The 27,003-nt window shown below is 44.9% G+C and overlaps 1 protein-coding gene across 1 annotated transcript in view; it reads right to left on the reverse strand.

Moving 5' to 3' along the window:
* Positions 1–21,860: 21,860 nt before the first annotated feature.
* CRACDL (CRACD like) overlaps positions 21,861–27,003 on the reverse strand; it is a 204,584-nt gene continuing 199,441 nt past the window's right edge. The window contains exons 8-10 of the mRNA XM_066267806.1: positions 25,644–25,831; positions 24,475–24,619; positions 21,861–22,780 (exon numbers count right to left, since the gene is read on the reverse strand). Of these exons, the coding sequence (XP_066123903.1) occupies positions 22,641–22,780; positions 24,475–24,619; positions 25,644–25,831 (473 nt within the window). The 3' untranslated portion in view covers positions 21,861–22,640. The remainder of the gene's footprint in view (positions 22,781–24,474; positions 24,620–25,643; positions 25,832–27,003) is intronic.

The following is a 27,003-nucleotide window of genomic DNA, read 5'->3' on the forward strand; positions in this document are numbered from 1 at the left end:
GTTTCTTGGCTCTTCTTGATTCTGTGCCCAGGACTATTCTGCTATACCCTTTCTCTCTTGTCTTTTTGTGCCTACCTCTGATAGGTTCTGTAGCATCAACTGCTTCTGATCAGCTCTAGTTCTAGAAACCACAGAGGTTCAAGATCAAGTTCAGAAGTCAGAAAGATATTATTTGTCCAAAGTCTGTGTTTCTGCTGCTTTGAAAGGCAAAAATTGATAATGTCAGAGTTTGGAGTAAGGAATGGTTTATTGATTGAGAAAGTGCCAACCAAGAAGATTAGAGACCTAATCCTCAGATCTATCTCATCAAAGTACAGAGTTCAGGCTTCATTTATGTCAAGGGAAGGGAAAATGGGAAGAGCAAGAAGTAATTGACTACCTCAGATATCTGGGCACTAGCAGGAGTCCAAGGAAAATTGTGGTAGTTGATGTGAGTCTGGTTCCTGCAAATCTTTGATAAACAATAATTTTTTTTATTTGTGCATACTTCCTTTATCTCCTAGGGAGATGCATTGGTGCTGTATTTGTAAAACTCAAGTTGCAAGCAAAATTCCTTTAATAATTGCATGTCTATATGGCAGACTAAGCAAAAGCCTGAAGGTCATGAGACCAAAGCAGAGTTGAAGAAAATGGAGTCAGAGAGGCTGGACATTTCACTCTGTTACAGACAGAGTGACTAGATTTAATGACTAGGCTGTGACACCATCACTGTGACCATGAATAAGTTCTTTACCTTTTCTTTTTTGTATTTTTCTGAAGCTGGAAATGGGGATAGACAGTCAGACAGACTCCCGCATGCGCCCGACCGCGATCCACCCGGCACGCCCACCAGGGGGCGACGCTCTGCCCACCAGGGGGCGATGCTTTGCCCCTCCGGGGTGTCGCTCTTCACGACCAGAGCCACTCTAGCGCTTGGGGCAGAGGCCAAGGAGCCATCCCCAGCGCCCGGGCCATCTTTGCTCCAATGGAGCCTTGGCTGCGGTAGGGGAAGAGAGAGACAGAGAGGAAGGAGAGGGGGAGGGGTGGAGAAGCAGATGGGCGCTTATCCTGTGTGCCCTGGCTGGGAATCGAACCCGGGACTTCTGCACACCAGGCCGACGCTCTACCACTGAGCCAACCGGCAGGGCTTCTTTACCTTTTCTAAGTCCCAATTTCCTCATGTGTAAGACAGGGATGATAATATTTACCTCATTGTATTGTTATGAGAATTAAATGTTATCTTACTTTGTATCTGACTTATCGTAAGTGCTTAATGGGACTTTGTGTCTGAGAAGGGGAAGATACAGAGTCCTCAGAGAATGGTACTCATTTTGACTGTGTTTAGATGGATAAAGACATTGGTGTCCAAGATGTTCCTGCCAGATGAGGTCTTACAGAATTATCATCTTTCACTAAAATAGTAGAAGGGAAAAAATGAATAATGAGTTGAGCATTTACTATGTGCCAGGTGTTTGACATTCAGTTTTTCATTTAAGTCTTTTAATAATAGCTCCATGCTATAGATAAGGAAACCTAGGCTTACCCAGCAAATCATGATGACATATGCCACTGAACAGTCTTACAATGTGCTAAGGTCATTTAATCCTCATAACCCTATGAGGTAGTATGATATTGTGATTTATAAGAAATATAAATTGGGTCTTCATCCAGTTCCTGGCTCCCAGCTCCTAGAAACCCTCAGAATTTCCTAAGTGACCAGAGTGAGAAAGGTGTCTCTTTTCCTGTTAATAAGGCTGCTTTTGTACCCCATCTAAGGGTGGGTCTGGTTGCCAGGAGACCAACCATGTGATCAGAGGACTGGAACTTTGGGTCCCACCTTCTGATCTCAAGAGAGGAGAAAGGAGCTGAAGGTTGAATCAATCACCAATGATTTAATCAATCGTGCCTATGTGATATAATGAAGCCTCCTTAAACACCAAAGAGGAGAGGGTTGGAAGAGCTTCTGGGTTGCTGAACCCATGGAGGTGCAGGGAGAGTGGTATGTCTGGAGTGGGCATGGAAGCTTTGTGCCTTTTCCTCATGCCTTGTCCTATGCACTTCTTTCCTCTGGCTGCTTCTGAACAAACAGATGATCTAGTAAGTAAAATGTTTCTCTGAGTGCTGTGAGCAAACTGAACCCAGGGAGGGGGTCATGGGAACCTTCAATCTGTAGCCAGTTGGTCATAAGCCCAGGTAACATTCTGGGATTGTGACTGGCATTTAAAGGTTGTGTCAACATAAGAAATGTTTAAACCTTTAAGAATTTTTATGAGTTTATTTGAGCCAAACTGATGACAATTGCCAGGAAGCAAAATCACAATGGATCAAGAAACAACTCCGGAAAATGGCAATTTCACCATTTATTTTATATTCCCCCATAGGGGGAATACATGAAATCCACTGGTGATAGACTAGGGAGGTGGGAGATAACAAAGTGGAGAAATCCCTGGGACAGGATAAAAGGTAAAATGAATAGGCACATACTTCTTAACAGATGTCTTTTTAAAAAATCTTTTTTATATGTATTGATTTGAGAGAGAGAGAAACATTCATTTATTGCTCCACTTATTTATGCATTGACTGGTTGATTCTTGTATGTGCCCTGACTGAGGATAGAACCTGCAACCTTGGCATATCAAGATGATGCTTTAACCAATTGAGCTACCCGGCCACAGTGACATACTTTTTTAACATGGGCAGTTACAAGACAGTTAACAGTTAACAATTAACATGATAATAATAACAATGAGGAGATTTGTGGTCTGGAAAAGATTATGTTTATATTTCAAAATCATATTTAAGGTATGTTATCAGGTACAGTGGTCTCTCATCAATTGCGAGGATTAGGTTCCAGAACTCTCCATGATAGGCAAAAATCCACGAAGTATTGAACTTATATTTATTTTATTATATATATATATATATATATATATATATATATTTTTTTTTTTTAAGCTTTCTTTCAGGTTAGATCACTCATCTTCTTTTCAAGACCAATCTGATTGGAGAAAGCAGTAGTCCTTCTTCTGCTGTCTCTATTTAGCTAATTCAATGCTGGAAACTATACACCTGGATCAGGGAAGTTAATTTACTCTTGTGAAGTTAATAGACATCTTGTGTTAAGAAGGATAATAGCCAGCTGTTCCCATTCTCCACAGAGCCAATAATTCGGACAAATGGTACCTTCTTCCTGCTCCTTCAACCATCTGGACTCATCCCCTTCACTCCTCTCTGCTTCCAGAACAGGTCCCTTTGACGTGGCTGTCCATAGCCTAATGAGAACTGCACTGAATTTATTTCACTTGTGGGTGGAGGAGTGGGTTTCCTGAAATGTGTTTTTCTCACTGGGTATTATTTTGTTGGAGTTTAGTGGCCCTAGAGGGAAAAAGAATTTCCCAATAGACAACTGTTAGAGATTCATTTCCTGCGCTTTTTCCAACCACAGATGTGTAATAGTTTATTAAAAATCATGGCACTTGCCTGACCTGTGGTGGCACAGTGGATAAAGCATTGACCTGAAATGCTGAGGTCACTGGTTTGAAACCCTGGCCTTGCCTAGTCAAGGCACATATGGGAGTTGATGTTTCCTGCTCCTCCACCCTTCTCTCTCTCTCTCTTTCTCCCATCTCTAAAATGAATAAAGTTTTATTTTTTTAAAAAAATCATAATACTTGGGTAAAGAGTGTGCTCCCACCTGGGTCAATTCCATCCCAGGTAGGAGCAATGATTCTCCTTAAGCCTCTCTCCCGCCCTCCACAAGAGGCATCTCCATTGCAAGAGGAGATCCCAATTTCTTTAATTAGGAGGAGGCAGTCCAGACTTGGGAACAGCTGGGAGTGGTCTGAGGCGGCAACTGGCAGCAGGTAATGTTTGACTTCTTAATCATAGGGCCACAATTCCAAGGACTTCCAGGGAAGACGAGTGCCCACCTGGGGTTGAGAACGGCTATTGTAAACATGTCCTGGGAACAAGGCAGGTGCAAGGTATGGCCTTGAAGGGGTGGGTGGGGACAGGACAGAAGGAAGGGCTTTCCAATCTACTCTCTGCTTAAAGAAAGTGAATAAAGTTCAGAGTACCTCTCAACTTGGTTTCTCATTTCTTGGGCTGAGTCACTATCATGATTAGGGTAATATGTTAAGCTATTCACAGTTTCTTACACTTGAAGAATTGCCAAAGCACAGCTTCGCAGATCATGTTTTAGAAGAGAAAAAGGAGAAATATCCACACAGGGCAAGACTGGGTGGGACCCCCTTGGGAGCAGAGTTGGACCGAGGGACACTTATAAGGACACCAAACATTAGAGAAGGATGGGATACAGATGGTGCATTAGCTTGCTGAGGCTGCCACAACAAATACCACAGACAGCTTAAACAACAGTAATTCATTTTCTCACAATACTGGAGGCTAGAAGTCCAAGATCAAGTCCAAACCTGTTACCAATTTTGCTGTCTTCTGAGACCGCTCTCCTTGGTTTGCAGATGGTCGTTTGTGGGGCATCTCTATTAGGTTTGCTTATGAGATTACCAGGTGTAAGCACTTTGCCTGATTAGTGCGTGAGCACATAGCAGTGCCATGCGTATATGGCCTATATAAGGCTAAGGGCGCTTGTGCTTGGGGGGATTGCAAATGGCAAGTTGCCTTCCCGCCACTGTGAGGGGCCATTTTTGCTGTTTGTTTGCCTGAAAGGTGGTTTCCCCTGCCTGTGTGCTTGTCCACCATTGTGAGACTTTATTAAAGGGAATGGCCCAACCCTTTCCGGTTCGGCGGCAGTTTCTCTACCATTTACCCCAATCCAGTGTGAACCTGCCTGGCCTTGGCCATTGGCATTACATCTGGCGTAGTGGGCAGGGTTCAGAGCAGATTGCTATGGAGCTGCCGACACCCTAAGTGGTGGAATAGAGGGGTGGCTGTTCCAGTGGCTCTCCTGGTGGGGACCGTGGGCTAGGTGTTTTTTTTATAGTCCTACGAGAAGAAACCAAGAGCTGTGTGCAAGAAGCTGAGTGTGGTCGAGAGTTCCCATATGAGCTGCATCTGAGCGCCAGCAACAGTGTGAACTGGAGTGAGCGCTGGAGAAGGAGGCTGATCAGGTCCAAGAGTTGCAGTGTGAGGTATGGGCTGAGAGCCAACAGCTCCTGAAACTAGAGCGGTCTCTGGATAAAGAGTTATGAGTTCGTGAGTTGCAGTTTGCCCTGGAAGCTGAACGTTGGTAGCAATGGCTGTTGGAGAAACAACTGCTGGTTCAGGAGCTCCAGAGTCAGCTTCAGGCTGAGAGCCAGCAGCCGCAGGAGCTAAAGCGGGCACAGAAGATGGAGCTGCATTCATGCCGGCAGAGTGGCTCTGAGTCGAGGGAGCAGGCCTTTCTGACTCTTCTGAGGGGGGAGCTCGGGCTGCCAGTGGTCACCAAGAAGGTAAAGACCCAAGAGTCCCTCAGGGGAAGCCACAGCCTCCTCCCTAGGTAGCGGAGCACTCTGTGTTCTGGCCCTACACCCAGGCAGAGCTGATGGAGTTGGGGGTGAAATTCAGGCAGAAACCCACCAGGCCCTTGGCAGCCTGCTTGGTGTTGGGGGATATAGGAGTGGATGGCATTGTGTTCTCTGGAATAGAGATGAACCGTAAGGCTCTGAGGGCTGCTGCCCATGCTGCCTCCCCGCGCCCTGATAAACAAGAGAAATGGGCTTGTGAAATTTACCCAAACACAGATGTGGGGTAGATTTGATTGTGGCTGGGGAAGATAGAGAGAAATTTGATGACAAGCTTAATAAAGTCTTGGAGCTTTGGTGGTAGTTTGAATCAGAACAGAGGTTCCAGCCACTGAAAAAGTGAGGGAAGCGGATGACCCCAGCATCTGCCAGGAAAATGGCTGACGTTCAGGTTACAGGACCCCAAGACCTGTTGTCCCAGTTTGAATAGGGGGAAGGGTGAGGGACCCGTCCAACAGAGACATGTGGGGGCCAGAGGCCCCATGTGAAATTGGCAATCCATTGGTCCCCTTCTAATGTGCAGTAGGTGTTGGCATTAGAAGGTAGTAGGTGCTTTTTTATATATATAGCAGCAGCTGCTAAGAGAACTGTGAAGGCGACACAGGCCTTTAATGTGTTTGTGAGCCACATTCCTGTGAGCTTGTTGAGGGGTTTGGATGGGGTTTGTGGCAACAGACAGCACATTAAGGAAAGAGCTGTATGGCTAGTTGCCTGTAATGGACCTTGACCTTGGTGATTTGCACAGACAGCTAGGCTGTCTATTGTGGACTGACTCTTGGACTGTGACCAGAGGGGGGCACCGGCTCCCTTGATGGATGGACATGTTACTTGTGGACAGTACTATGCGAGACCCTGATGGGGGGGAAGCTCCAGTGGATGACTTGCACCAGGACGTTGCTCTTGTCCAGTTGGAGAGATGCACCAAGGACACTTTAAGGTTTTCATGGACACAGCCCTGGAATACACAGGCCCTCCCACCTACCATGGAGTAGGGGGCTAAAGAAGGGCCTCCAGTTTCCACCTTGAGCAAAGTGCTCAGGAAGACGTTGTGAAGAACACCTTTGTAATTATTGTGTAACTTTTGCTGTTGCTGTAGTCTCTGATGTCATGTAGACTATGAAACAAGCAACCCTAAAGGGGTGGAATGTGGGGTAGCTGCGTTAGGCTTGCTCGTGGGGTTACCAGGTATAAGCACTTTGCCTGATTAGTGTGTGAGTACAAGGCAGTGTCATGTATATATAAGGTCTAGATAAGGCTATGAGCGTTTGTGCTCAGGAGGATTGTGGATGGCAGGTCACCTGCCCGCCACTGAGAGGGCCAATTTTGCTGTTTGTTTGCCTGAGAGGTGGTTTCCCCTGCCTGTGTGCTTGTCCACTGTTGTGAGACTTTATTGAACAGAATGGCCCAACCCTTTCTGGCTCCGCAGTTTTTCCATCATCCGCCAGAATCCAATGTGAACCTGCCTGGCCTCGGCCACCAGCATTTACATCATCTATTTGTTTGTGATGTCTGTGTCCTAATGTCTTCATATAAGGACATCAGTCATGTTGGAGTAGGGCCCACTCTAATAATCCCATTTTAACTTAATCATCTCTCTAAAAGTCCTATCTCCAAATAGGGTCATATTCTGGGGAATGATGGGTTAGAACTTCAACATATGAATTTGGGGAGACTTAATTCAGCACTGTAATGCTGGTGGCCAAGGCCAGGCAGGTCCATATTGGTTTTGGGTAGGTGGTAAAAGTACTACAGCCAGAAAGCATTGGGCCATTCTGATTTAACAGAGTCTCATTACGGTGGATAAGCAAATAGGCAGGGGAAACCACTTCTCAGGAAAACGGCAAAATGGCCCCTCACATGGGGGGCAAGTAATTCTTAGTCCCTATCTGCAATCTGCACTGAGCTCAAGCACCCATAGCTATCCACACTGTGGCCTGCCATATGCTCATGCACTAATCCAGCAAAGTGCTTGTAGCCAGTAAACCAGCGAGCAAGCCTAACACATCTGTTTTCCCAACAATCACATAATAGATAACGAGAGGGACAAAGTCCAAACAGCCTCCTTCTCTGGCTTGTGGAGAACATGGAGGCCACATGTCCCTGCTGGGAGTTCCCTAGAATATGGGCTCATCTTTCCCTCCAGGTGAATGTTCTAAGCCTGGGGCGCCCCCTCCTATGGTGCCCTGCAGCACAGGAGCAGTAGTGGTGGGCTTGACTGGCCCACCCTGATGCCCAGGCACCTTGACAGGCTTTAGCTTTGTCTAAGCAAGAGACCCAGGAGGGAACAGTATCCTCTGCTTCACAGTTATTAAATACACTTAGGGGAGAATCACGCACCATGCAATTTAATAGTTATTAATAATTTATAATATCCATTCCTCAAGGATTATTTGCTTAGTGCTTGAAGGTTTGAGAATTAGTGATAATAAAAATTTAGCATTAAGATAAAACTGGGTTAAGAGTTTTTCTGCCTCTGTTTTAAATGTTTCTATAAAATATTTTTAAGTTATAAACTAATAAAGATGTCACTTATAAGCGCCCATGTGTAAAAATGTAACATGATAATGTAAATCAACAGTAATAAATTATAAGAAAATGATCACTGAGTACACAATGACTAAAATTTTAGTGTAACAAGTCAACACAAAGAATACAAACAGGAAGGCGAAGGGGGCTGCATCTGTTATGTGACTTGCAGGTTTAGTCTTTATCCATCCGTTGGGCAGCTATGATTTGACAGAAGCTGGATACTCATTAAAACTAGGGAATTGTTCTCCACATGTGGTCCTCACTCACCTTCCCTTCGTTTCTCTTAAAATGATTCCATGAATGCCAGAAGTAAAAGAGGTAAAATGCGAATGCTTTTAGTTTTTGGGACTGCCCTGCCTGCCCCATGTTGAGTCTCTAGCGACAGTGAGTGCCTGCTATCTCCCAGCTCTCGTGCCTGGCTTGCTCTTTCATTTTACCCAGCCTCTAAATGCCAGTGTCCTTCAGGTTGTGTCCCAAGCTTCTACTCATCTGTTTACCCCCCTTTCCTAGGTGGTTTTACTCCTTCATAGCCTTAAAAAATGTTGGTGCTGACAACTTCCAATTTATATCTCAGGTCTGGATCCTGTTCTGAGCCCCAGACTCACAGGACCACCTGTCGCCTTGCCATTGCCACTCCAAGAAGCCCTTCACTGCTCCTCCCTCCATCTCCATCTCAGTCAAAGGCAACACACCACTCAATTGCTCAAGAAAAAAACCCCAAGACGAGTCCTTGATTCCTCCCTGTCCCTCGCTACCGATAACCAACTCAGCAGAGAGTTCTTTTTTTAGTTCTACCTTCAAAATACATACAGAATCTGTCTACTTCCATCCATCTTCTCCTGCCTCACCACACTGGTCCAGTCACCATGATCTCTGAATTATATTTGTATATGACCCTCCCAGTAGGTCTCCTCACTGTCTTTGTGCCCATACCAGCAGCTAAAATGATTTGGAAGCAAAAATTAAAACATGCATGCCACCTTCACCCCTAGTCTGCATAAAAGCTTCAGTGAGTTCCTGTTGCACTTAAAATAATACCCAAACTTTTTACTGACCCCAAGGCCCTTACTGAGCCCTCTCCAGCCCCATCTTAAACTGTCTCCTGTCTCTCAAGACATTCTGGCTAAACTGGCCTCTAATGGTCCCTTAGGACTTTGCTACCTTCAATGAAATCTCTGGATCAGTAGCCTCAACATCACCTGGAGGCAGCTTGAAATCTCAAGACCCACCCGAGACCTTCTGAAACAGAATCCCCAGAATGAAGTGTTTCCTGGATGATCAGAGGCAGGGCTAAGGTTCCAGTCTTTAATGGAAGGTTCTTTTCTCTGGCAATTAGCCCCATCCTCCAGAGGCCGCCTGCAGGATGAACTCGGATATAGCAGAAAGAGGCTTATCATGACCAAGTAAAAGATGCTCCTCTCCCACTACAAAAAAAATTACCAGGACTTTAAGAGTTCTTGCACCAGATACATTTCTGAACAGAAGCGTAAAGCTGGGAATTGTTCCATAAATTAAAACAAAAACGTTTCAGTGATTTTTCACGGACTTCAGAATAAATTCTAAATGCCTGAATATTCTCTCCCACTCTATGGTTCTGTCCCCTTTATGGTTTGGGGCTCAATGCAGGCATGGCATCCATCGCTACCCTTACCCCCTGGGTCTGGATGGGGATACCATACCCCTTTGTCTGCCCTGCCCTGTTTCTCACAGCAGCTGTGACTGTGTGTCACTGCACAGGAAGTCACATGTCTTTGCCTGGGACCTGACTCTTTCCTCTGTGTATCCCCAGTGCATATCCAGTACCTGGTTCATGGTGGATGGTCAGTCAATATCTGTCAGAAGAAGAAGGTGTGAAATGAGCTCTCTGAGGCTTGTGAGCCAGCCCCAGAGAGTGCAGAACCTAGTGGTGCTGGTGTTGGAAGCGTCTGTCACTGGAGTCCAACCAGTCCCTCCCAAATGCTGTGAAATGTGGACCCCGGATGGCATGAGGACTTTCAGGGATGCCAGGAACATATGCCTGCTTGCCCTTCAGGGTCAGCCTACCCAATTCTGGCCGCATCTAGTCTTGAGAGCCTGACTACTCGATGAAACTTTCCCCAGACCCGCCTTGGGTAAACACACAACCACCACCACCCTCCTCTCGCTTGCTACTCTCAAACGTATCTCCTCTGGAGTACAAGCTCTAATTTGTTATTTTTACATTGTGCCTCTGTTTATGGCTCAGTTAAATACTACAAGGTGCTGATCTACCTCTTTACAGACATGTCACAGCCTTTGGATTGTAACTGCTCTGGCAAGAAGCCAAGCCCTCCATTTGGGCTCACAGTTGGCATGAGGCTTCCTGGGGTAATTCAAGGATCCCTCAGGGGAATTGCAACAGTAAGGACAGGAGAAAATGTCCCTTCATTTCAGATTTACTACCTGGGGCTGTGCTAGGTGGCCAACAGAACAGAACTTGTCAGGTTCCAGGGACCAGGTATCACCTATTCAAACCAAATAGGAAATGTCTGTACCTGTTCTTTGTTGAACTGGATCCCTCACTCAGTGTCAGGGTGTCTGCAGAATACTCGGGGATGAGAATGGCCTTGGGAAGCAGGAAAAGGTCCAGGAGCCTTGCCTGCCCCGCCCTACCCCAGGCCCACACTGGCAGCCACTGTTAGTAGCTAGAGGAGGCATCAAGTCGCCTTTGCCATGTGGCCCTTGGAGCAACCCTGCAGGGCTGAGGTTTCATTGTAACAAAGTAAGACTCCTACAGCTTGTCAGGAGAAGGCCCTTGACTACTTGTGTTTTACAGGTGGGGGTCCCTTCAGAGGCCTGGAGATCCGATCTCAGAGAACGACAGTTTGTAGTGTGTATGTGTGTAGTGATGTGGGCAGTCTTTTTATTTATTATTTTTTGTTGATTTTAATTTATTATGTTTACATAGATTCTAGCATCATAATGATACAGGCAGTCTTTATCCTCTCTTCCTCTGAGCCCTGCTGAACTAGAGGCAGACTGGCACAGGCATGGGTAAGTGCTCATTCCTCAGAGTTGGCTGAGGACCAGAGGCAATGCTGAGGGACACAACCATGTTCCTGCCTCTAGTTTTAAGTGGAAGTCATAGCAACATTCTCCCCAGATTCTCCCACCCCCGCAGCCCACCCCACGTCTGAGCCATATGTGGCTTCACCCGTCAGTGAAGGCACTTTCTTATCTACCATATTTCACCAACCTCTTTCTGAAGTGGGGGAAAGTATAGCTGGTGAATTATTGGTCTGGACAACAATTCTCCCTGAACATAATGTGTAAAGACAGCCACAACGGTTATTGTCCTTGAAATACGACATTAGACATCACTGTTTGGTAGTGTATGAGTCAGTGTGCCCCAGAGAAATATAACCAATGGGAGACAGATAATGAGATGTATTACAAGGCATTGGCCCATGGGAGAATGGAGGCTTGAGCTCCAATGATCTGCTATGTACCAACTGGAGTCCCAGGGAGGTTGGTGCAGGATGAAGGCCTGAGAACTGGGAGGCAATGCTGTAGATTCCAGTGTGAGCCTGAGGGCCTGAGAACCAGAGTGCCAAGGGCAGGAGAAGACTGATGTCCCAGCTGGGTAGCCAGGCAGTGACAGCATATCCAGTCCTTCCTCTGCCCTTCCTTTCCAGTCAGGCTTTCAACAAGCTGGATGATGCCCACACTGGGGGTGGGGTTGGGGGGGGGGCTGCTTTATTCAGTCTACTGATTTAAATGCTAATCTCTTCTCAAAACAGCCTCACAGACTTAACCAGAGATAATGTTTAACGAGCTCTCTAGGCAGCCGGTGGTCCAGTCAAGTTGTCACATAAAATCAACCACTGTGGTTGGTCATGGTGGTCTTGCCCTCAAAATGTCTGAAATAGATGTTAGACAGTGTTCACCTTACACTATTTTTTACATTTACAAAATGCAAGTGAAGGGATGCCTACATGCTTTTAGTGTTTTCTTAACAATTATTTTTTATTGATTTTAGAGTTAGAGGAAGGGAGAGAGAGAAATATCAATTAGTTGTCTCCCTTATTCATTGGTTCATTCTTGTATATGCCCTGACCGGGTATTGAACCACAACGTTGGTGGATTGCGACAATGCTCTAACCAACAGAACTACACAGCCAGGGCTGTGCTTTGTCATTTTCAAATTAAGTCCAGCCTGGTGTGTCACTGGGTCAGCCCAGGAATTGCTTTTCAGTCCACAGGTCCAGCACAGTCGTAAAAGAGCAAGCCAACTGTTACAGTTTTTAGATGATATTGAGGTGATGCATCATAGATAAAGAAAAGAATAAAATGCCTTTTGTTTCTTTCCTATTTGAAGTAACAGTCTTGGGAACACATTACGCTTTTTGTACAAAGGACCTAGTCCATGTTGTGGAAACACACTTGTGTGCCTTCCAAGGCTCAGTCATCATGGCAGTCATCAAAGCCCTCAAAAGCCTCCACATTAAGTCATGTGGCTCAGCAACGCAGTAATAGATCTGTATGTAACCCAATCTTTTCAGAAGAAATATGAGCTACAAATCAACTGGCTTCAGACAATTCATTTATTTAATTTTTCCTTGGGATTTATAAGAGAGCTCATTAATTTAAAGATAATTTCACTGGTGCTGGCTGCTCTGTGTGGTTCTTTGTTGAGAACACTAAGTTCCTGGAACCAATAATCTCTCTGAGCATCTGGGTTCAGACCTTTGAACTGGAGCTTTCTCCATCTCAGAAGCTCAAGGAATTAACCCTGTCAGCATATTCAAGGAGACTCGGCCTGAATTGAAGTGCTAGAATGACTTTTCTTCCAAGGGAGAGTCCTTCAAGATGATAGACCTGGCTCAGAAAATACCCACCCAGTGACTAAATGCTACCTGAGGCTTAAAGAGCATTTCTGGAGCCTTTGCTGGAAACACCAATCCCAGGATCATGTAAGCCTGTGTGTGAGCTCAAACCCCCACAGGGGTATGCGACTCATTCCTTTTTTAGCACAGCTCAGGTTGCTGACCTCACCTTTAGCTTTCCGGGCTGATAAAATGATCAATGATATCAATACCTAGGGAGGAAGAAGAAACCAATTCTACTTGATGGGTTAATAATATTCTTTTTCTTTTTTCTTTCTTTTCCAAGTGAGAAGAGGGGAGATAGACAGAGTCCAGCATGTGCCCAACAGGGATCCACCGGCAACCCCTATCTGGGGCTGATGCTCTGCCCATCTAGGGCCATGCTCACAACTGAGCTATTTTTAGCACCTGAGGCAGAGACTCTGGAGCCATCCTCAAGGCCTGGGGCCGATGCACTCAAACCAATTGAGCCATGTCTGAAGGAGAGGAAGAGAGAGAGAGAGAGAGAGAGAGAGAGAAGGGGAGAGGAAGAGACGGAGAAACAGTCGCTTCTTCTGTGTGCCCTGACCAGGAATCAAACTCAGGACATCCACACACCAGGCTGATGTTCTACCACTGAGCCAACCGGCCAGGGCAATAATATTCTTTCAAATACCCCTACAATATGAATAACTGGGGCCAATAACCTTTCCTTTGGAGAAGTATAAATTCAGGTTAAAATTCTGTTTTGGAAACTTTTACAAAGTAGCAAATCTCTTTTATAGAAATACTGTTCATTATATTCAAACAATGGAAAAATATAAGCAATTGTTATGTGATATGAAACTAAGATTTTCTGTATTATATGAATTATTTGGTTTAGGTTTTTGATGAAGGTAAATCTACCTTTTGTGTTCCAACTAGAGGTCAAATGTACCCACAGCTTCATGCTTCCTAGGTTGTCAGCTTAAAAACAAAAGGAGGATAAGAGAGAAGACCAGCACACACCTTTATCTTGCTGCTTGCCCACAGTTCTTCCACTTCCTACTCCTATAAAATGGAGGAATTCCACAGCCGAGGACAGAGGGGCAATTAGCAGGAGATCAGATATTGATATAATTGTGGAAGGTGGAAAGTAGATGTGATGACTTTGCTGAGTTTCAAAAGCACAGGAAGCCACAGCTCAGATGATGCAAAAGGAAATTTGCCTGGAAACAGAGCCTTTCTCTTGGCTCCCCAAAAGCTCTAAGCACAGAATTCACAGGCATAAAACATTCCCATGGAAAGAGAGGCTGAAATTAGTCTGGTTCAACAAAGGTCTATGAAGAACTGTAACCCACTTGGCAGTTACCTCACAGTGCCAACTCCAAATACTACCCTAGGTAAGCCAGGATATGGCCTTCTAATGAAATGGCATTGTGGGCACTGTGGGGGTGGGATGGCTAGACCTCAGTATGGATGTTTGTGCCCCATCCCCAAGGGAAGTCCTTCTTATTTGGCTTTTGTTAGGATGAGAGGGCGTGGTCACTTGTTTCATGCTTATGCACTCTGAAATTGAGCCTACTAGATGATCTTCCATACATGGCCTTGGTCTTCCTATTCTTGAGTGGTTTTTTGGGCAAAAAGAGCTACACAAATGCAGAAAAACCCACAATACCTTACCAAATCAACCAGTCTGGCTCTTGTCCATAAATATAAATGGACAACCAAGCTACCCTTGAGGAAAACCAACAGCTTCAAAGAGAAGAACCAGCCTGACCAGGCAGTGGCGCAGTGGATAGAGCATCGGACTAGGATGCAGAGGACCCAGGTTCGAGACCCCGAGGTCGCCAGCTTGAGCACGAGCTCATCTGGGTTGAGCAAGGACCTACCAGCTTGAACTGAAGGTCGCTGGGTCCAAAGAGGGGTTGCTCGGTCTGCTGAAGGTCCGCAGTCAAGGCACATATGAGAGAGCAATCAATGAACAACTAAGGTGTTGCAACGCGCAATGGAAAACTGATGATTGATGCTTCTCATCTCTCTTCGTTCCTGTCTGTCCCTGTCTATCCCTCTCTCTGACTCACTCTCTGTCTCTGTAAAAAATAAACAAAAATAAAAAAAATTAAAAAAAAAAGAGAGAAGAACCAACAAAAGTTGTCCAAGGATTGTTCCCAGGACAATAGAAAATTCAAGAAAGGGAAGTCTCAGAGCTTTGTGTGAGGGCATGCTTCTGTGAAACAAGAACAAGTTAACACAAAAGAGAAGCAAAGAACAAGAATTCTTGAAGATTAATGACAGGATTTCTAGGATAAGACTGTAAACTAAAATGTAATATGATTTTGAGTATTTGCTGGAGTATAAGAAAAAAACAACCCACATACAGGGCTTTGGTGCTAGGACATTTTCTGTGGAGAGATACTCTTGGTAGTCCAGAGGACTGCATTTATTTCTCCAATCACAGGATGTGGGTCTGTAGTGATTAATATTGCCATAATTAAAACATTGTAAATAGCATGTCTTAGTTTGCAGTTTTTAGGATCAACTTCTGGGAGAGTCCCAAAGACCTAGTTCATTTACAAAATGGAATGTAAACATTATAAAGTGAGTTTGGAAATGTAACTGAAACTGACAGGTAAGGACGGGGAGAAGCATAGGATGATAAGAAGTAAGTCCCTCACCTTGTTATGGGGAGGATCAAGAGGAACAGTGTCCTGTTGATGGAAGAGGAAACAGCAAAGTTATAAAGTGAACAAAAGAAAAACTGTAAGTATAATGTTTATAAAAGATAAGTCTTCGGGGGTAGTGAAGAAAAGAGTTTAATAGGAATCAGGAAATTTTCTCCTATTTCATTGGGGGTGGGTGGGGGGACTCTGTAGATGTCATGAAAAATTGATAAACCAAACAAGTATATTACCTAGAATTATGGGTGTAAGTACCCCCAAATACAGAAAACTGCTAAATATGGTTAACTCTGGAGAGTGGGGCTGCCTCTGGAAGCACAGAGCTTTGATTTTTCATTTTATATTATTCTATAGCTCGGAAGTCAGCAAATGATAGCCCACAGGCTAGCTGGCTGTTTTTGTAAATAAAGTTTTACTGGAACACAGTCACATTCATTTGAACAAAAAGTATGCCTCAACTTTATGCTGTCTACAGTAAATCCCCTTCAAATATAAAGACATCCGTGGATTAATAGTAAAATGAGGGAGGAAGCTATATACCATGCAAACATTAACCAAAAGAAAAGGTGGAATAGCTCTATTAATTAAAGGAAACTCCAGAACCAGGAAGATTATCAGGGATAAAGAGAGACACTTTATAGTAGTAAAGGGGTCAAATCTCCAAGAACACATAATTCTACATGTTTGCACCTAACAACAAAGCTTCAAAATATACAAGGCAAAAACCAACAGATCTGAAAGGAGACAGATAATCCACAATTAGAGGTGGAGAGTTCAACACCCTCTTTTAGTAAATGACAGAACAAGTATGCACAAAATTGTAAAGGATATAAATGACAACACTATCAACCAACTTGATTTAAGTGTGATTTATAAAGCCTTCCGTCTGGCACTCCCTAACTGCACATGGAAAACTGACGAAGAACAGTCACAAACTTTGGGTCATACCTGCCAATGCAAAAGCTGCATTCCATGTACCAGACAGTTCTGGTTTGAGATGCACCAGAGAAGAAGAGCAGGGAGGGGTAATTTGAAAAAAGTTCCACAGGTATTTCTGATTTTTTCTCCTACTTCTACCTTTTCATCTCCCTTGCCCTTCCACTCTCAATAAGAACCTTTGGGACAAATAATAATAATAATAAAAGAACATTGAGTCTGGACACGGACAAGCAGGAAATGAAGGAGGGTGAAGGGTATGTGACTGAAATGCTTTTTTTTTTTCTTTCCATTTTTCTGAAGCTGGAAACAGGGTGGCAGTCAGACAGACTCCCGCATGCGCCCAACTGAGATCCACCCGGCATGCCCACCAGGGGGCGATGCTCTGCCCCTCTGGGGTGTCGCTCTGTTGCATCCAGAGCCATTCTAGCGCCTGAGGCAGAGGCCACAGAGCCATTCTCAGCACCTGGGCAAACTTTGCTCCAATGGAGCCTTGGCTGGGGGAGGGGAAGAGAGAAACAGAGAGGAAGGAGAGGGGGAGAGGTGGAGAAGCAGATGGGCACTTCTCCTGTGTGCCCTGGTTGGGAATCGAACCCGGGACTCCTGCACGCCAGGCCGACGCTCTACCACCGCTGAGCCAAAGGGCCAGGGCCGAAATGCATTCTTATAGATGGAACCTGTGTGGAAACGTTCTTATTTATGCATCCATTCAGTAGATACTAACTAAGCATCTACTGTGTATCAGGTATATACCTGTGCTGATGACAGGTGTGGGCACAGCGGCACCGTAAAAGATGGTGCTGCCAGGGCTGATGGGCGTCTTGCAAATGGAGCCCGCAGCCTTCTGCACACTGAACCATAGGAATGTCCTGACAAGTCGTGAGAGGTAGAGAGGCCAAAGTTATCAGAGAGTAGGGAAAGAGCACTAAAAACTGGGGATTTTTCTGTTCTCTTTAGTAAACAAGAACCTGCCAGAAGTATCAAAGTTTTGCTCAAGAAAAGAAGCTAACCTTCCTTGTGGCTCACCACAAAGATTCAGAGTTAGGGGGGCCCAAGAGGTAACCTATCCCAGGCCAGAATCAGAGAGGCAGCCTCAACCCAAAATATAGACCACACTAGACTTGTGTATTACTCTGCTCAGGTGGTCATAGCAGAGCACCACAGACTGGGTGGCTTCAACAACAGAGAATCTATTTTCTCATTATAGAGGGTAGAAGTTCAAGATCAAGGTATTGGCATGGTTGGTTTCTTTGTAGGCCTCTCTCCTTGGCTTGTAAATGGTCATTGCTTTTAGTCATCACATGTGTGTCTGTGCCCTAATCTCTTATTAGGACACCACCCCAGTGGCCACATTTAACTGAATTACCTCTTTAAAGACCCTCTCTCCAAATCACATTCTGAGATACTGGGGGTTAGGATTTCAGCATACGAATTTGGGGAGCCACAAGCCTGTAACATCTTGGAAGCCCAGCACTCAACAGAATGAGATCCTTATCAGAAGAGAGCTTGGGAAACTTGCTACAGCCAGCGCAGAGATGACCAGTGGATGCACAGAAATGCAGCCTGGCAGAACAGGAGCTTCTGGAACTTCCTAGGCCTCCAGGTAACCCAGGACATTGTCTGGCTCCAGCCACTGCCAGGAAAGCCAGCCTTCAGCTTAGCCACAATTAATTTAGCGCCTCGCGCCACACCCCCTATAAACGTTTTATGTGCTTGAAGCATTTCAGCAGAACCAGTTGACGGTGCTCCCAGAGGCCAGGGCAATTTGAGGCTGGGGCTCTGCAGGGCAGCCCTGCACTCAATGTGGTCGTGGGTGGGTGACCACGCTCTGCCTCCTGCTCTAGCCTCGTGGAGCCTGGGCAGCAACCCCGTCCCTGGACATGCCTGATCCTTACAGAGGATGCGATAGATGAGAGGGTGGGTGGGCAACAGTGAAAACCACCTGATCATTTCTGTCCTCGCTCTCCCTTGGGAAGAAAGATGGAGTGCCTGAATCTAAAGGCTTCAGCTTCTAAAAGATTGGGTTTATTTTGCCTAAAGGACTCCCTAGTGATTTGCTCCTCCTTTCCTCTGTCTTGATAGCAGTTTTGCATTTTCCTAAGTTTAATAACAAGAATTCTTATTCCTGTGGGGAAATCTTTCAGTGGCAGGCGGTTCTTTATTGGATAGTGAACTACATGTTGAATTTTTCTTTTCCTGCAAATGTAATAGCCAAGGTGTGTGTGCAAGTCTGAAGGCCTCTGGCCTCTCTGTGGAGGCTTCCGGTGCTCCTAAGTGAGGCTCATGAGCATGCTGGAGCACCCCCCCCCCCAAGCCTGGCTGCTGCTGTTTAATAACCTGGGCATCACAAACACATCTCCTTCCCTTGCATGCTGACAATGCTCTCCCTCTAGAGAAAGCAGGAAGGAGGAGAGACAACGCATGCAAAGCAATGTCGCTGCTGCTTGGGAGAACCTGTGCTCGTACTCAACACACATGCGTTCAGCCCGCATTATTTCTGCTTTTTGGTCCTAAAAGGCTTATTCCTTAGAGATTATTTTCATCAACCAGGGAATAAATAAACATTTCCTTCAGCAAGAGAAGATTCAGGGGTGGGGCTGGGGGAAGCAGATCTGTACTCTCCCCCATTGTGTATAACTACAGATGGCTGCTTCTGCTTGGCTTCCTTTTCCCAGTAACTAAAGGCTTCCAAAGCACTCTGAACCATCACATTCTGTGTAAAAGCCCATTTGCATCATTTTCTGGATGGTTATTTCTTGGTTATAATTAGTATTAAGGGCAGTGTAGTGTAATTCATTATAAAATGAATGAAAAAGGCCCTGCCTTGTAGACCCAGAGTAGCTCTACCCAAACTCCTCTCCAGGGCCAAGATCTGTACAGCATCTCAGAGAGAGATGGCCCTCCATCCTCCTCAGCTTACTCACCTTGATTGTCAGGGAACTCACTCCTGACCAGCATCCTGTCCTATGCTGGATAACTAATAGATAAAACATGTCTCTGTCCTATCAGGAACTTTCATTTCTGGTCCTACTTTGTTCCCTGTGGAGTTACATAGCATAAGTAGCATAAGTCAATTCTCTCCTCTTTCTTTTAACACCTGAAGGATCCTCTCCTGCTTCCCCTTGGCTTCTCTTAGCTAAACATCTCCTCTCTCTGAAATCTCTTCTACAGGACACTTCCTTGTTATCATTTTTAAAAAAATTAAAGAAATTTTTATTGATTGATTTTAGAGAGACATGGAAAGGGAGAGAGAAAAAGCGTGTGTATGTGTGTGTGTGTGTGTGAGAGAGAGAGAGAGAGAGGCATTCATTTGTTGTTTCACTTAGTTGTGCATTCATTGTGACTTCCCGTGTGTGGCCTGACTGGGGATTGAACCTGCACCTTGGTGTTTTGGGATGATGCTCTGACTGAACTAACCTGCCAGGGCCTCCTTGCCACCTTGGTTGCCTCCTTGGACCCTGTCTAGAAAGTCAGAACTTTGTATGTGAGATGCCCATCACTTTTGTTCTCAATACATCAGCCAGAACTCAGGGACAGGGGACAGGGTCCCACATATAGGCAGGTGTGTGGTTTGGGTAGAAGGGGGTGCAGCTGGAGATGTTGTCTCTGGTTGGACATCTGCTTCTAGAAACAATTCCATGCTATGTGAGGCAATTACAGGCATTTGGTGTATCCCTTCCACCATGCCCAACTATCTCTGCCACACAATCTAAGAAATACTGCAGTTTGAAAGGTGTTAAATAAAATTATCCCATACTATGTACATGGGCATGTTCTTAACCCTAAATAAAATATTAATGTAAAAACAAGTAGGGCCTTTTCACTTATTAAGTGCCTATTGCTAAGTAATAAATTACCCCAAAACTTGGTAGCTTAAACAATAATAGACATTTGTTACTTAACAATTTGAGTGGATCAGGATTTAGGAGCAGACTGGCTGGGCAGTCTGGCCTGGGATCTCTTATGAGGTTACAGTCAATATGTCAGCGGGGCTGCACTCATCTGAAGGTGTTACTGGGGCTGGAGGAGCCAATTCTAAGGGGCTTATTCATGTGGCTGCCAAGTTGGTGCTGGTAATTGACAAGAGATGTATGAGTTTGCTCCCACTGCCTTAACAAAGTACCCCAGACTGAGTAAACAACAGAAATGTGTTGTCTCACAGGCCTGGAGGCTGAGATCAAGGTGTTGGCAGGGTTAATTTCTTCTGCGGCCTCTCTCCTTGGCCTGTATATGGCTGGCTTCTCCTCATGTTATCACAGGATCTTCCCTGTCATCTCACTTCAGAAGTTCACTTGGTCACTGGAGCTAGAGTGAGCAGTAAGTCTGTCTCACACTTGGAGAAGGCAAATTAAATTCTGCTTCTTGAAGGGAGAACTGTCCAAGAATTTGTGGCATTTTCAAAAACCACTGCAGTTGCCATAGACCTATTTCCCTATTGTTTCTCTTAGGATCCAATACAAAGATTGCACCTTTCAATTCTTTTCTTCTCAGTCTTCCAAGATTGATGCAAATCTAGGGCCCACCTTACTGAGTGCATTTAAAAAAAAACAACAAAAAACCCGCAGGGGCGTCTATATTAGCTCGATGTTCTTCCTGATGATCTTTCTCTTGTGAAGGAGATGAGTCTCATCTCCTCAGAGTGGATGAGGAAGCCTTGTTATCCTCAAACTGGCACCCTCGCTAGAACTGGAGACAGTTCCTGTAGTCTTAGGAAGAAATGATGATTTGGGGTAATAATAGCCAACATGACTTTTTTCTAGTTAAATCTATTCATGTCTAAGACTTCAGAGCAAGGCTGGCTGGCTGGAGTTCTTGTTCAGAGCACATTCACCATGGTACTCAGTATTGATGCTAAGACAGTACAATTAATAAATCAATTTGGTTGGGGAAAAAAACTATCCCAGGACACTTTCATTAGAGGCAGACCTGATGAAATTGTGTAGTTCTAACAGCTAGAAAAATAATCATTCATGAAGATGGAAAATGTAATAAAAGGACAGAACTTAGCATATATAAAATCAAATAATATATATGAGGTCTTACTGATTCTGATGGCTAAATGTTCCCAGCTCTATACACATTCCCATGGAAATTAGCCTGTTCAAAGGAACAAATTGAAAATGTTTTTATAAATAGAGGTACTATATAACTGAGACATGATTCTGAGATCTCAAGATACATGCTCTTCATCTGTTGGCTTCTCCACATTCTGCATTCACGGGTCACCCTGGCAAATGCATTGAAAACCTAGTTTTTAATAGAAATATGCAGGTTCGATTAATTAGATGCTAAAGAATTGTAACATTTTTAGAAATTTCATATTTTTTATATGTTGTATCAAATAGGTGAGAAGAGGAAAAACCCCAATATTATATCTCCTGATTTCTAAAAATAAACACCAAAATTGTATTGGGGAAAAAAAAAATCTAAGTAAAACCCAAACTCCAAAATCAACCCAATTGAGATTTTAAATGAACTGTATCTTGAGTGAAGTTTTATACTGTACATTTAGCTCCATGCTGGAGAATACTCTCTAAATGTGAGTAGAAATAATATTTACACATGACAGAAGCGCTGGAAACCTTTTATCGAACAGGCAATGTATTGTGCAACAGTTAAGGACACAGATGCCTAGTGGAAAAGTTTAAAAACTATTTTTAAAAACAGTCTATGAATTGGTGTACCCTGCTCTGTTCTGTCCGCTCCTTCACAGAGTGACTATCTTCAGGGAAACTGACTGCTTCATAGCTGCTGTTACAAACGGTACCCCTGTGTACCATGAATATCACACCCAATAGTAAAGATGAGAGGAGAGACAGGTCCACAGGCAAGAAAGACCATGACCAGAGACACAAGATGATCTTGAGGGAGGCACAGACACACGTCCTCCAGGTCCAGTTCATTATGCATCCACATTTCACTTCCTTTTTCTTCCTTGTTGGCGCTCCTTTGATCAAAGGGAATTCTGAAAGACTCCCATTCATACCTTTGGGCACAGGGCCTTGTTCTTGGCCTGTTTCAATGGTGTTCTTGTTTTCGGGCACTGCCAGCCCAGGACTGTGGCTATGTGTCTGTCTTCCTTGTTTGCCTGGTTCATTCTTCCCAAAGCTCACCTTCTAATAATCTGGTGAGAAAAATCACTCTTAAAGTTTCACAGTTTGTTTGCCTCGGGTGGTAGATTCTCACTAAGTGACCGTCAAGGTGGTGCACAGTTTTACCAGCATGCTGTCAACCTATTTTATAATTTGGGGCATGTCACTCCAAGCTTGAGATTTCTTTCTAGCAAGTTCCATCCAGGATGGCTGATCTGCACTGGCATAACTGGCTCTCTTCAGCTGATGCAATTCTTTCTCTGTCATGACTGCAGACTGAGCTGCTGGGAAGAAGAGAAAACAAACAGAAACATGAGCAAGAAGTTGAAGTTTCTCCTTAAGCGTCTTGCATTTCTTTCATACACACATCAAGGTCTTAACTGTGGTCTCATACATAAAATGCAGAGAAGATTCAGGCATAGAATAAGTTATGTGATAAAAAGATAGAGAGGCAGGCTTTAATGTAGTGAAGAGAGAGAAACTTCCAGAATAAAACTGCAGAACTCTGGGGACTGGTTTGTACAAGTGTGAATATTCTTAGCACTACTGAACTGTGCACTTAAAAATAGATGAGGTGGTAAGTTTTGTTGTGTATTTTACCACAATTAAAAAGAAATTTAAAAAAATATTGATACATGCAATGACAGAGATGAATCTAAAAAGTTATGCTCAGTGGAAGAAGACATACAAAGGAACACATATTTTATGATTCCGTTTATAAGAAGAGTTTAAGAGAGGTAAATAGAAAAACTGAAAGTAGATTTGTGGTTGTCTAGACCTGGGGTGGGGAACAGGCATAAGGTTGCTTTTTTTTTTTTCCTGAAGTTGGAAACGGGGAGGCAGTCAGACAGACTCCTGCATGCACCCAATGGGGATCCACCTGGCACGCCCACCAGGGGGCGATGCTCTGCTCTGTTGTAACCAGAGCCATTCTAGTGCCTGAGGCAAAGGCCACAGAGCCATCCTCAGCTCCTGGGCCAACTTTGCTCCAATAGAGACTTGGCTGTGGGAGGGGAAGAGAGAGAGAGGAAGGAGAGGGGGAGGGGTGGAGAAGTAGATGGGTGCTTCTCCTGTGTGCCCTGGCTGGGAATTGAACCCGAGACTCCTGCATGCCAGGCCGATGCTCTACCACTGAGCCAACCAGCTAGGGCCGGCATAAGGTTGCTTTTTTTTTATTGGTTGACTTTAGAGAAAGAGAGAGAGAGAGAGAGAGAAATGTCAATTTGCTGTTCCACTCATCCATGCATTCATTGGCTGATTCCTGTATGTACCCTGACTGGGGATCAAACCCACAACCTTGGCATATCAGGGATGGTGCTCTAAATAATTGAGCTACCCAGCCAGGGCCTTGACACAAGTTTGCTCTTTAAGGTAAGATCCTAAAACTGGATTGTGATGGTTGTACAATTCGGTAAATATATACTCATTGTCAATCAGTACTCACTGAATTGTACACTTAAAATAGGTGAGTGTTATGGCATGAAATGATATCTCAATAAAAACTTTTTTTTTTTTCAGAGACAGAGAGAGAGTCAGATAGAGGGATAGATAGGGACAGATAGACAGGAACAGAGAGAAGATGAGAAGCATCAATCATTAGTTTTTCATTGCAACACCTTAGTTGTTCATTGATTGCTCTCTCATATGTGCCTTGACTGTGGGCCTTCAGCAGACTGAGTGACCCCTTGCTCAAGCCAGCGACCTTGGGTCCAAGCTGGTGAGCTTTGCTCAAACCAGATGAGCCCACATTCAAGCTGGCGACCTCGAGGTCTCGAACCTGGGTCCTCCACATCCCAGTCCGACGCTCTATCCACTGTGCCACCGCCTGGTCAGGCTAAAAACTATTTTAACAAATCAGTGTGTCAAAGAATTTAGAAAAAAAACAAACCCAAAACAAAAAAACCTGAAGTAAACCTGTAGGACTGATCCCAGGAACATACTTCAGAGTGTTTGGGACTATTTGCAGGTTTCATACCCAAGTTCTGATGAGACAAAGAGATCCCTCTTTGCAGTCCCTCCTGGAGGTAGAGCTTTGTTCCCTGCCTTGGGTCCACAGTGGGCTTAGCTGGGGCCACCAGGAAAGACTTGCTGCGGACAAAATCGGCTTGCTTCATGGGCTCCTATTTGGGATACAACAAGTTACGTGCTGTCAGGTCACCTGAGGTTCAGATGGATATAAGAACTCAAAGCAGGAAGTCACAAGGGCTGTCTGCCAAGAGGAATCAGGTGGCTGGCACTTTCTTAGGGGAGCTCTGCTCTGTCCTCACTGACGTCCAGCCTTCAGAACACAGAAGCTCAGACTAGTGTAGGGTTCCCCTAGGCACACACAGGCATCTTGGTTTCTGCCTTGTCCCCAGCCCTGGCCTCAGCCCCAGATATTGGATGGCAGATATCCCACATGAAAGTCAAAATGAATTGAGTTTGGAAATAGTTTTGAGGTTTTTATGATACTTGGTATGCTGACAAATGCCCCAAACCAGATTAGTGGTTAATATTTGTTTTATAAATTCTCTAAGTCTGCATGAAGGTTTTCAGGCATGGGGACAATTGAGATTTGGGTTAAAATGAAGGGAAGCAGGTCCTACTGCACGCTCTGGCAATGAGTTCACTGTGGTGGCTATTGAGGGGGGGGGACACAAACACCATGATTCTCAGCCTCTTTCTAAGCACAGTTGTTTGGGTTTGAAAAAGCTGTTTTCAGTCCAGACTGCAAAATAGAAATGTATCAAGGTGTCCACAGAAGAGAACCCTGGTTCCAGCCCTATAGCCCTCGATGGGGAGTGAGGAGGCCTGGCCAGCATTCAGCCCAGCAGCAAAAGCAGGGCTGGTCCATCACCGCTAATGAGTCGAGATGGAGCTTTTGACATGGTTGCTGCATCTGAGAAGTTATTTTAACCTTGTTCCATTTCTCCAGATGCTGCGTTGCCTAGGAGGCAGGGAGCAGAGAGCTGTCTCCACTGCCTAAATGCTTTTCTGCCTCCCTAGCAGCCCACCCACACCAAGGGCAGACAGCAGCCATCATCACAGGCCATGGGCTCTAGGACGACTGTGCAAGACTGTGGTCCTTGTGGAGTCTCAGTCTCCAGCCCCTGCCGGCTGCTCTCTCCCGCATCTACAGAGACAGGAAGGGTTTGCTCTAAGCACCTGGGCTCTCTCGGGTATCTTGGCTGGCTTTCCTATTTCAGACTTCAGGGTCTGGGCCCCAGGCTTGTCCTCCTGGTTGGGTGGCCGTTCCGGGGCCCCTCGCTGTTTCTGCAGAGTGATGGTGATCCAGGGAGGCGCAGGCTGGCCCTCGGCTCCAGGCCCCATTGCTGCAGGAGGCTGCCCCTTCTCTGTGGGTAGAGGTACAGGGTTGTTAAAACAGTCCTAGTCCCTCCTCAGTCTCACTGTGTTGCTCTCACACAGAAGACACTGTTGGGGGGGATCAGAGGAGCAGGGGAGGGATGATGGGAGGATGAAAGATGTCTGGGAGCCTCTCTAAGGAGACTATTAGTTTTCTTTAGGGGACTTTGATTTCTTATTTAAAGATGCTCCAAAGAGATTATGCTCCCCTAGTCTGAGCCACAAAAACTTAAGTGCAACTGCTCCTGTGCACACACTTTAGAGCCAGCTTGCTCCTACAGGGTAGTTTCTGGAAAGACATAAAAGTCAGTACACAAATAGATAAGATTTCTTTAATATAAGCATGTCATTGGACCAGTACATACTTCCTCATTCATTTGGAAGCTGTAGACGCATTATTATTCTCCTTCCTTTTAAAAATTGTAAGCATGCCCTTTTATTTGTAAAGAATTGACACCCAAAATAGCCATAGTTGTTTTCCTTAATGTTCTAGAGAGAAGGGATGCCTTTAAAACAATGCGTTTTGCTGAATTTTCTCATTCTACAATGAGAATTTATTACCTTCATCAGCAGAAAAAATAGTGATTTTATTTTTCAAAAAAACCTATGGATGAAATAAGGTTCAAAAGTACACTAGATTCAAATGTTCCCCACAGCCTGCCTCTCTGAATGTCCACCCCCACCACACAGAACAAAGGCCGACTTTACCTTCATACACCTGGTCCCTGGCCTCAGAGGCAGATTTAACGGTGGGCACACTGGGTATGTGCCCAGGGCCCTGACTTCTGAAGGGCCCCACAAAACCCCAACTTTACACTTTTTTTCTAATATAAGGGGCCCAATATTTTCTTCTTTGCCCAGGGCCTCAACTGACCGTAATCTGCCTCTGCCTGGCTCCCTTGTTTCCCTCCTGAACTTTGCACCTTGGTCACCCAGGTAAAGGCATGTCTGTGTCACAGCAGATGTCCCAGAGTAGTAAGCGTCATCATTCTCTGTGGTCTGAAACACGCCATCCCTTGCTCTGGTGTGTGTGGGATATTATTCTATTTGATTTTGCTTGTGCCTCTAATTCAATGTAGAGTCCTTTTCTCTTAGTCCCTTGTTCACCAAGGAGCCACTGCCTTGAGAACCTGTGTCTCCTGCTGGAGTTGGGCAGGGCCTC

This window comes from Saccopteryx bilineata, chromosome 3 (genome assembly GCF_036850765.1).
Source record: "Saccopteryx bilineata isolate mSacBil1 chromosome 3, mSacBil1_pri_phased_curated, whole genome shotgun sequence".
Classification (NCBI taxonomy): domain Eukaryota; kingdom Metazoa; phylum Chordata; class Mammalia; order Chiroptera; family Emballonuridae; genus Saccopteryx; species Saccopteryx bilineata.